This window comes from Leguminivora glycinivorella, chromosome Z, assembly GCF_023078275.1.
Source record: "Leguminivora glycinivorella isolate SPB_JAAS2020 chromosome Z, LegGlyc_1.1, whole genome shotgun sequence".
Lineage (NCBI taxonomy): Eukaryota > Metazoa > Arthropoda > Insecta > Lepidoptera > Tortricidae > Leguminivora > Leguminivora glycinivorella.
In genome coordinates, this window is record NC_062998.1 from 48,716,754 (window position 1) to 48,728,866 (window position 12,113).

The 12,113-nt window shown below is 39.5% G+C and overlaps 1 protein-coding gene across 8 annotated transcripts in view; it reads left to right on the top strand.

Annotated features, from left to right (window-relative positions):
• Positions 1-12,113, top strand: part of LOC125241181 (protein phosphatase 1 regulatory subunit 12A) — a 114,788-nt gene that overhangs the window by 39,163 nt on the left and 63,512 nt on the right. For all 8 annotated transcript variants that reach the window (XM_048149532.1, XM_048149534.1, XM_048149537.1 and 5 more), the window contains 3 exons: positions 1,307-1,475; positions 3,563-3,691; positions 7,442-7,520. In XM_048149532.1, the coding sequence (XP_048005489.1) occupies positions 1,307-1,475; positions 3,563-3,691; positions 7,442-7,520 (377 nt within the window). The remainder of the gene's footprint in view (positions 1-1,306; positions 1,476-3,562; positions 3,692-7,441; positions 7,521-12,113) is intronic.

Below are 12,113 nucleotides of genomic sequence, written 5' to 3' on the forward strand. Positions count from 1 at the left end.
CTCAAAAGTGTGGCGCCGATCCGCATCTCAAGAACTACTCCGTATGTGTATACGTGTGTTATATACCAAAGAGGATTGAGTATAAGGCACTGGTCCCACCGCGAGCTAGTAAGCTATGAGCTGTCGGCTATAAAAACGAACAAAAGATAAGGACTCCCGTGCAAATAAAAGAGACACGGCGATATTGATAGCTCACCGCTGGGCGAGTAACTATAAACATCGCCGTGTCTCTTTTATTTACACGGGAGTGATTATCTTTTGTTCGTTTTTATAGCCGACTAGCTTTTGCACGCGGCTTCGCACGCGTTAGAAAGAGACAAAAAGTAGCCTATGTCACTCTCCATCCCTTGAACTATCTCCACTTAAAAAAATCACGTCAATTCGTCGCTCCGTTTGGCCGTGAAAGACGGACAAACAAACAGACACACATACTTTCCCATTTATAATATTAGTAAGGATAGCTCTGGTTTACTAGCTCGCGGTGGGACCAGTGCCTTAAAGAGAGTTACTGTCAAAGTAAAATGTGTAATCACAGTGCATAGACTGCCATCTCTCGACACAGGCTTAAAACTTTTGAACCTCAGTTTTGACAATTTGGCCCATATTAGCTTGATATGAGTTAAAATGACAAATATTTTTGTTAGCGCCATCTAGCCGAGCGTTCCCCAGGTGTAACGCCATCTTGGTCACCGTACCTTTTTCATTATGGTTTTGAGGTACGTTTTTTTGTTAGACTTTATCCGTCTATACGGAGTTACATATGTCTGGTTATACTAATGTCTGAGATCCGTGTGAGAACTATGAGGGTTGTCACTGCACGCCGTCGTGCTACTGTAAAAATGCAGGGCCGATAAGAAATACTCTGTATGCTATCGTTTCTATTCTATTTAGACGACCGGTCTGGCTCAGTCGGTAGTGACCCTGCCTGCTGAGCCGCGGTCCCAGGTTCGAATCCCGGTAAGGGCATTTATTTGTGTGATGAGCACAGATATTTGTTCCTGAGTCATGGATGTTTTCTATGTATATAAGTATGTATTTATCTATTTATGTATGTATATCGTCGCTTAGCACCCATAGTACAAGCTTTGCTTAGTTTGGGGCTAAGTTGATCTGTGTAAGGTGTCCCCCAATATTTATTTATTTATTTATTTACAGTACACCAATATTGTGGGACTACCAACGTAAATAAGGTTCATTTATATAAGGACATTTGACAATTCGTTACTAATACACATACAGTACTGTAAAAAAATTCGTAATGTTCTAACTTCTCTGAACTCTACTAAACCACAAATTATACTTACAGGGCCAAACATGCATGGACCTAGTGGACCCGAGCATATCCTCCTGGCTCGCGGACGCCACGCTCAAGGCGCCGCGTCGTGTCAACAACAACAACAACAAACGCAAGCTCTCCCCGCCGCGGCACGAGGTCAAACGCGTCGAGCTGCAGATCACCGGCGACGTCGTCAATGGTACGCTTCACCAACAATTAATAAAGAGTACTATCGTACAGTATGGCCACTGTATGAAACCTTCCCGCTCCCCGCTGAAAGCGCCGCCCACCCGCTCTCGGTTACCTCACTGTCAAAAACGCGAACGGTCAACCTGTCCTATCTCACTCGTACAATCATGGTAGGCGTTTACCTATTAGTTATCGCCAGTGTCCGAGATGTGGCTTGACGCTTGCGAGCGCATACACTTGCATATTATTGATGTTGACGCTACCGGCGATTTACTGTTTTAGTTATACTGTTTAAGGGGCATTCCACGAGAATGAAGACTCTAAACGAAGTTGTGTCTGACAACCTTTCATGACTTGATGAACAAATTGGTAGTATTTTCACGAGCTTTACTTTGAAATAGCTGCCATACAAGGCAAAAGTATGTCGTGAGCGACATTCTCGTGGAATGCCTCTTAAGCTCAAGGATGAGATTTCTTTTACGACACTTGTCTTCTTCTTTAATTAATGTCACTTGTAAATTCATAAGCATGTAAACCATTAGTTCTGTGATAGGTCGCTATAATTTCTCCTAACCTAAGCTAACCTAACCATAAATTAAATATAAGAAGATCATACCATCCTATACATTAAAATGCGACCGCCTAAGAACGCGCATACACTACACCATAGATGGCGCCACAAAAAAATGCCTTGTTGCCATCGATTACTTGTAGATTGGCGTTAAGTATCACTTTCGAGCCATAAATCTATGTCAAAAGTGACACAACGCCATTTACAAGTATAATCGAAAGCTACAAGACATTTTTTTGTGGCGCCATCTATGTGTGGTGTAGTGTATGCGCGTTCTTAGGCGGTCGCATTTTAATGTATGGGATGGTATGATCTTATATTTAATCTATGACCTAACTCACATATGGGTATCATTTGTGTAATTTAATTGCATTTTCCTTTTCTCAGTGAAGATATCATAACGTCACGTCACGATTGTTGTATATTTTGTATTTAACGTGCATACAATATTTAGTTATGAATGAGAATGAAATAATTTCCCCTTCGATCATTACAGTTTATGTTATTTCATAGTTTGGATGTACTGTGGAATATTTTTGATTTCTCCTGTGCAAAGTTACAATTAACTTGTGTTTTGTAAAAAAAAAATATTTAAAAGAAATATTCCACAGCGACCATCTACATTGATATCCAGAAATAGAAAGAGTAAGCTGACAGCTTTTTTTTTAAACTGTGAGGCTCAAACACAAATACCCACGTTAAAATACCTCATGTTGTGAGCTGTTATAAGAATCCTCTACAACTGATACTGTCATCAGAGAGCTATCATGGCGGTATGACGGCCGACGCTTGCCGTGACGTGAATTATGATTTTTTTAAAGTATTTTTTTTTTTACATGGAAAACCAACAGCACTAAATCTAAAAACTTACAATAATATTACAAAGCCAACTAAAGGTGCTAACCCTGTCAAGCGCCTTGTTCCAGATATGTCCCAGGCAATTTTGACTGTAATTAACAGATTGAAAGTTATTAAATCAGTAGCAAATTTTTGACAACGGCGTTCCAGGGGTTAATATAGTATTTTATGCAACAGGCGTTAAAGGAGGTCAAAAAAGGCGAAGCCGAAAATTGTTATTAAGACGCCACTAGTATTTTTTGGCTCAGTTAATTGCATACATACTTTTTCTACGACCATGCACTTAGTTTTTAATAGTTTTCTTGAATAACTTTGGTGAAATTCACAATGGTTCCCGTATCTTGACGCAAAGATTTGCACTGTCAGCTCAGCTGCCCAAAGCCATCCCGCGCACGCGCGCTGTATCGTTATAACAATGCGTTGCCATGGTTACAGAGCCAAACAATGCGTTTTCAGTTTTTTCGATACTGCGCGAATGCGCGGAAAGCCGGCGGACGCTGGTTTTGGGGAATTGACTTTTATGTAGGGTTTTAAAGGTCTATACACGACCCTGTAAATGACGAATAACAGTTTGCGAGTAGAAAAAAAATATAATAAACCTGTCAGTGTACTCCCTAACGCTGCACACGATCTAACTCATCGACCCCCCTAATCTCACGCACACTCAGACAAGCCGCCGGCGCCAGAGATCATAAAGGACAGCAAGCCGCCGAAGGGACGCGCGCCATCTCCCGACGCGGAGGAGGAGGCGCCATCGTGGCGGCGCACGGCCAGCTTCAGGAAACAGGAGGTCACACGTGAGTATCGACACAGTAGTAACTCTTCTAACAAACTTATGCTGCGCGGTATGTATGTAGTAGCGGAAAATAATCCATACTAATATTATAAATGGGAAAGTGTATGTGTCTGTTTGTTTGTCCATCTTTCACGGCAACGTGTCGTGATTTTTTAAGTGGAGATACTTGAAGGGACGGAGAGTGACATAGGCTACTTTTTGCCTCTTTCTAACGCGAGCTATCATATTTTTTCGAACACATTTGCATTCATTAATTTTTAAAAGACGGCTATTGCGATGTCGTTGAAATCTACAATATAGGTGCATATGAAGAATAATACTATTTGGGCAACTTAAGGTTCATTATTAAAACAATTCGTATACCCGAGTTATGCAGGGTAGCCCTGTGGGCCTCAAATAGTAAAATAATAATATGGATTGATAAATCAATCTATATATATTATATTGTTAGTAGGATTCGCTATTTTGTGTATTTATAATATGAAATTCAATATTAGTAACATATAAGTACACGTTTGGTGTGTGTAAAGTCTCTGATCCGCATCAGGCTCTCGTGGCTGCCCACGGGCCACGTGCAGTGACTCCTAAGACTCGTAAGTATTCAAATACATATTTGTAATGATGATACATCAGTTGTTTACTTGATATAAGTCTAATTTTAAGAATTTTTGTCTTACTGTTTTCGATATATCCGCTCCGCCGCTCCGCGTCCGCTCGTGCCGGTGGACGCGCACCACCCGCCGCTGGCGGTGCGCGTGCGCCCGCGCGCGCGGCTGGACGCCCGCGCCGCCCGCCCATGCGACAGTCAACCTGCTCCCGATATAGGAACACAGTGGAATTTCAACAAAGCCAATTTCCAGCTCTTATATTCAAAACTCGCTGCAATTGACTGGACACATTTGTACAGTTTAGACTTAAAAGAGAGTTTAATTTTATTTTATGATAATTTAAATTCTATAATAGAAGAGTGTGTTCCAAAAAAAAGACAAAACAGGGGACAATTAAATGGTATTTATCCTGAGTGGTATACGGGAGAAATAATTCGAAATATAAAAATTAAAGCTAACTTGCATAAAAAATATAAATCTAGTAAATTAACTGTAGATTACGAAGCGTTTACTCAGTGTAGGGCTAGATTAAAAAATATGATGAAACAAGCACATGAACGTTATAGAGACCGGGTACAGAACCATATGGCAACAGATCCTAAATCGTTTTGGAGTTATATGAAATCTAAAAAAAGTAATAGAGGTACGAATAAACTTTTAATTAATGGAGAACCTTTGTGCGACGATCAAGTAAGTAGTGAATTTGCTAGGTTTTTTCACTCCGTGTACAGGGTGGAGAAGCCGAAGTTGGAGGTAAGTGCCGCAGTACTGGCAGCGGGTACTGAGAACAGCGCAGCGCGGGTTCACGTGGACAGGCTAGACGTACATGACGTAAGGCGAGCGCTTCAACAACTGAAGCCAAAAAAATCTGCAGGCCCGGATGGTATTCCCCCGTACATATTTAAGGACTGTAGAATGGTGCTGGGTGAGCCGCTGTTACACATATTTAACCTATGTCTCAAGCTAGAAGTATTCCCAGAAGTCTGGAAAACCACTCGAGTGATACCGGTACCGAAGGGTGGATCAGGAGCTAAGTCAGAGGATTATAGACCAGTAGCGGTTCTTTCGACACCGGCGAAGGTATTTGAATCGGCTATTCACAAAAAGGTATATGAGCAGGTAAGCGCGCAGCTCGTGGATGCGCAACACGGGTTTCGTCCGATGCGGAGTACGGCCAGCAATCTACTCAGTCACGTAGCGCATATTACACCTATAGTGGATGGTGGCGGTCAAACCGATACCGCTTACTTTGACTTTAAAAAAGCTTTTGACCTAGTCGATAATGACGTATTGCTGTCGAAGTTGGCGGGCTTCGGTTTTACCCCACATTTATTAAATTTTTTTGCAGACTACATGAGGGACAGGAAGCAGTACGTAGATTATAAGGGTCACAGATCGGCACCTTATTTTACTAGATCGGGCGTGAGTCAGGGTAGCAATTTAGGGCCTCTTGAATTTCTACTAATGATAAACGACTTGCCGGGAGCAGTAAAAAACGCAAAGTGTTTATTGTTTGCGGATGACCTTAAGTTATCTCTAACGATACATAATGACGATGACTGTAAAGAATTGCAAGCTGATATCGATAGAGTCGTACAATGGAGCAAGAAAAATCTCTTACAGTTTAATAGCAAAAAATGTATCACTATCTCTTTCTCTCGGGCGCGTAATCCTATTCAAAATAATTACACAGTAGATGGAGATTCAATGACTAGAGTCACAGAAGTAAGGGATCTCGGAGTTAGCTTTAACACTGATCTAACGTTTCGAAATCACATTTCTAATATTTGTAAAAAAGCATTCAGGAATCTCGGTTTTGTATTAAGGATGGCTAATGGATTCACAAATATGAAGGCTATAACTTCTTTATATAATGCATTAGTTAGAAGCCAACTTGAATATAATGCGGAAATATGGGCTCCACATGAAGCAAAGTATATCTTTATGTTAGAGCGTATACAAAACAAGTTTATTAGGTATATTTATATGAGGCAATACGGCGTGTACCCGTTTTACCCGTTGATGTATCCGACACTGTTTATTTTAGGCATGGTCGGATACAATCAGCTGATAGTCAGAAGGGAGCTAACACTCATAACATATATATATAAGCTGCTGAGAGGGAAGATATACAATGCAGATATATTGGGGGCACTGGGTATTTGTGTTCCGCGGTCTTGTGCGGAGCGCCGCCTGCCCGGGGTGCTAGCCGTGCCGCACGGGCGCACCAAGCTGCTGCGGGAGGCGCCGCTGACGCGCTCCGTACGCACTCTCAACCTCATAGCCACTCAAATAGACCTGTTTTCCTGTACGATGAGTGAATTCACAAAGGTAGCGTTATGTACTCTTTGTTACAATAAAGAAATCCAGAATAGGTAAAATTAACATTGTATACGTTCGTATGTATAAGTTCTTTGTTTTTATAATGTAATTTGTTACTACAATATCGCATTGGGTTCATCCTGTAATGATATTTGTATGTGTGAAATAAATAAATAAATAAATAATAAATAAATAATATAACCTGTATGATAGATTTTTTTTCGCTACTGTATATATGCGCGCCGTGTTCGTACGCAACACTTAAGCGGATGAGAAAGTTTCATTCTCCTCTGTGGTATCGGGGACCTGGTTATTTCTCAAAAGGGAAACATTGTTTAACCTGCTACTGCTATTAAGTATGACGCTGTCATCAGTCGTCATATCAAACTGGTCGTGTGGATCATAGAGTACAGGAAGCCGCCCAAAGGACGCGCGCCTTCACCCGACGCGGAGGAGGTCATCAGTCGTTCTGCCGGCGATTCATGCTTCCAAATCTTCCAATTTTATCACTTATCTATGTGGATAAAGTATCCGTCACGCTTTGGCAAGTGTGAGAGTGACAGATGTCTTATGCACGTGGATAAGTGATAAAATTGGAAGCATGATACTCCGGCTGGCGGGCTATTATGCCTGCAATTTTATTACTTATCAACGTGCATAAGACATATGTCACTCTCACACTGATATACTTGCCAGAACGTGATGGATGCTTTATCCACGTAGATGTATGTAAGTGTGATAAGACAAGTGACAAAAACACGGCCACTGAAGCCATACAGTCGCCTAAAATTATTCAAACGAAATTCCTTATTTGCTTCCAGGCGAGAACAAGCCAGCGAACAACACCGTAGACAATGACACCATACTCAGAAGGACGCACAGTTTTGAGAACGACAAGACGTGAGTTCTATGCATGCGAAGATTTTCTAGCTCTCTACCCGTGTTTTTCTAATTTTTATTCTATAAATGTTTCACTAGAGGACGTTTTTTCTTGGCATGATAACCGTTATTTTGGCAATGAACTGTGTCGGTTAACTTCAAACTCGGGTAAATCCATTCTGATATCGGGTTGATTATCTTTCAGATTTTTTTTTAATTAGAATGGATTTACCTGAATTTCAAGCTAAGATACACAAATTACTTGAGTTTTACCACAGGCCTAAGTGGCTTGCCAAATTAATGGTTAAAACTTGTATTACTCGAGATTCACTACTAGTCTATATAAAGCTAACTATACACTGACTAGAGTCAGTCCAAGATACAGCCTGACCAATAAGAGTAGAAATTAAAAACCGGCCAAGAGCGTGTCGGGCCACGCTCAGTGTAGGGTTCCGTAGTTTTCCGTATTTTTCTCAAAAACTACTTAACCTATCAAGTTCAAAACAATTTTCCTAGAAAGTCTTTATATAGTTCTACTTTTGTGATTTTTTTCATATTTTTTAAACATATGGTTCAAAAGTTAGAGGGGGGGGGACGCACTTTTTTTTCCTTTAGGAGCGCTTATTTATTTATTATCAAAAAACGATCTTAGTAAACCCTTATTCATTTTTAAATACCTATCTAACAATATATCACACGTTGGGGTTAGAATGAAAAAAAAGTCAGCCCCCACTTTACATGTAGGGGGGTACCCTAATAAAACATTTTTTTCCATTTTTTATTTTTGCACTTTGTTGGCGTGATAGATATACATATTGGTACCAAATTTCAGCTTTCTAGTGCTTACGGTTACTGAGATTATCCGCGGACGGACGGACGGACGGACGGACGGACGGACGGACGGACGGACGGACAGACAGACATGGCGAAACTATAAGGGTTCCTAGTTGACTACGGAACCCTTTGTAGTGTCGTCCCTTTCAAATTTATATGTGTGAGAAAACGGGACGACACTACGATGTTGCCACTTTTTAATTTCTACTCTTTTAGGTAAAACTGTAAGTTGGTAATGATTTTGACAGTTTCGCCGGTGCAAACGTTATTTTATACGTCAAAGAGTTTGACGTTTACTTAACCCTTGCAGAAGCAGGGCTGCGAAAATGTACGTCTAATGTTTCATTACAAAGTCTGTGTATAGTTAGCTTAATCTTAAGAAGCTAACAAATGATCGCACCGAACTGTGACATAATTCTTTTTTACGTAAGTGAGAGCGAAAAAAAATCTGTCTTTCTCGCTCACACTTACGGTTGCGGTGCGGTGCGGTCGTATGTTAGCACTTTAACTCTAGCTTTTGTTGTTTTTATCATTTGTCATTCTACAGAAGAGAAACATCTGCCGATTATCGAAAATAATAGAACTTGTGCTATGCGATCGTTTTTTGATTACTTGAATAGTGCTGGCGTGGCGAAATGTGGATAAGAGGAAGTAAGAAAGTTTATTTTTGTGCTTATTTCTTTTAATTTCAATTTGTCGCATTTATTTTACTCGGTCACTCGGTCATCTGCAATAATATCTTAATAATGTTCTTAATTGTTTTTAAAAAATCTAATAAAATTATTAAAGTATAGCAATAGTATTTGTTGCACTTTACTTACACACAGAACAATGTTGCACAGATGGAGTTTAATTATTTTTTGCAAGTCTGCATCTGCATTTGTATTCAAAATTTATTATTACAAAATATAAATGAAATATCTTTGGATGGTTCTCGTGTTCACAATACGGATTGTTATAAAATAAAAGTTTGTGTATGGCTGCGTTTACACCAGGGACCCATTTCTCAAAACTGAAAGTTACAAGTTACAAGCGGAAGTCTCTTTCCAACTTATGACAAGTTGGAAAGATTAGACATTGAAAACCACTTGTAAATTGTAACTTGTAGCTGAAATTGCAAACGGGACTTAATCGCGTATTTACTATGTTATTCATCATAAATCATCATTAGTAAATGCAAGAAGAAACAAATATCGCGGGTTGAAAATCCGAATATCGTGAGTGTTGTGTGTCGACAGGGTGACATCCCTAGTGCACAAACTGTTCAAGTGGGTAGTCAGGACCAGGTGCGGGTAGTTCGAAAAACTCGTACAGCTAGAAGATGTTGATGTCAACTTCAGCCAGTCTGCTCCGAGACCACGGGGACAATGCCGTCCTTGAAACGTCGGAGGTTAGTGTTTAAAACATAGTGTTTAAAACATAGTAAATACGCGATTAAGTCCCGTTTGCAATTTTAAATATGTGTAAAAATCGTGAAAGTTTGAATCAGTGTTGTAGCTGAAAGTTACAAGTTACAAGCTGAAGTCTCTTTCCAACTTGTCATATTAGACATTGACTACCGCTTGTAAATTGTAACTTGTAGCTTCTAGAAATGGGCCCCTGGGGCAAGTTGGATAGATACTTCCGCTTGTAACTTTCAGTTTTGAGAAATGGACTACAGAAATATGTTCCTTGCTTCGTATCCTTCTGGTCAAAAACAAATGCACCTGCAGCCACAATAGGTTAGTTTCCTATAGTTAAAATAAAATATTTTATGCAGTGCACGAAATAAAGCACCACATAATTAGAAGAAACATATGGACAGTAGTTATGTTTAAACCTAATTTCTATTTAATAAGTCAAAGAGAAAGATATAGTAAATGAATTGACCGTGACGTCACTCCTTAGTATTTCATAGTAATTCCATATTAGCAAATCGTTTTGACAGTTCTTAAAAAGTTCTAGTAGGAAACTAGCCTATTTATTTCGCAAAATTGATTTAACTCGCTATATTTTTCGCTTCGTTGTTACTCTTTGTTAGCTAACCATACCAGCACTATTCAAACAAAAGAATCAGGCTAAAGTAATATTAAACATGATCACCTAAATGTTAACAATAACATTAATGTCATTCATTCATTACTGATATTTTGAGCTTTATAATATGTAGTTGAAATGCAAGTAAATTATATCCCAACTCATTTCATTTAGTAACGTGGGCAGGCCTACGTCACTCGCTCGCAGACGCGCGTTAAGTACCTACCCGCTAGCAGTTGCCTCGAGGTAACAAGTGGCCGAGAGGCGCCACGCGCCCGCCTGTGTAGTCGCGTGGCGCGTACCTACTATTCTTCTGGTTTACGTAGTAGCTTAATAGTATTAGTTAAATAAAGCGTAGGCATTTGTCGTTTTGCGGGTAAGTGAAGGATCTGTTACGTTAGTAACTTATTAATAATCTGTGACGTGGGTATCAAAAGTTGGATTTTTTGAAAAAAAAAGCGTTCTTTGACAACGATTTCTTAGGTAAATGAGCGAGTGTAGGAGTACACTAACAATAAAAGCCATAACTTGCAAAATACAAGACATTACGTTATTGTTAACATTCAAAAAATTATTTAATATTTCAAAATAATGCTAAGACAGCGCCAAGTTCATTATTAACGAATAACTATCTGCTAACCAGGTCGCCATAGCAATATTAATACTAGGATTTTTGACAACGAAGGCACGGAGGCTAAAATTATTAGGTCAATACGGGTAAGTGTGCCATACCATAACTGTCTGGCTTTTTTACTCATCGTCACAGGTGTCTTTGCGAGTTCATTTACTAGTTGCTACTCAAGATTAGTAGTAGACGTAGGAACTCTCAATAAGCACTGATCATTGTTTAAACAGGCCAAATGTGAAGGCCAGTTACCCGTATTGACATTACATAGTAACTTTCTTAAAGTACAAAGTGCTCATAAGTACCATATCCGTAGCTTAGGTATACTAATGTACAAAGTGTAAGGAAAAATTAGTGCCCGCTAGTTTTACTTCTAGATCATGCGACATAAATGTTGTTTTGAAGATGTATAGGGAATATTAAACTTTCCGTTATTTCAATATTTTTCTTTGTCGTTTGAGGTTATATTTAAACTCTAAACGGTTAAGTTTACACCAGAACGTTTAGGCGCTTAATGTTCTGTGAGCTGCGAAATTGCATGTACAGTTAACCAATTGGAACCCTGTAGCCCTGCCACTGTAGACCTATGTCATACTGACGTTATAAATAAGATTGTAAGAAATCTCTCACTGCTTGTCATTTTGACATGGTTGTAGAGTGGCCTAGGGTTCCAATTGGTTGACTGTACACATAGCTGGGCACCGTTAATCAAATAGTTAACTTCGTTAATCGCTGTTCCGTTACTAAAAAAGTTACTGTACAATTGTACGTAGAAATTATGAATGAATTCATTGATAAATTCGCCATGCACTTTTGCAATGTTTGTGCTTCTTCTGTGTGAACTCACTGCAAGTATGTTATTACCGGAAAGCTCTGTCCATTTTAGCTGATTTACAAGCCTTTATTCAACTTGCCTTGTTAGTATGTTAGTTTGGGTCAAAACGTAGAAGCAAAATTTGACCCACTTCTCGATATGTAAATCACGTGACAATTCAATACTATGGTATCATGGAGCTGATCTGATGATGGAGCAGAAAGGTGGCCTTAGGAAGTCTGTTATGAAACGTCGTATCCCCATCGAGTAACGTCTCGGAGAGCAGTAGATGACTGTTGAAAGATTTTTTTTTTGCAAAAATCTT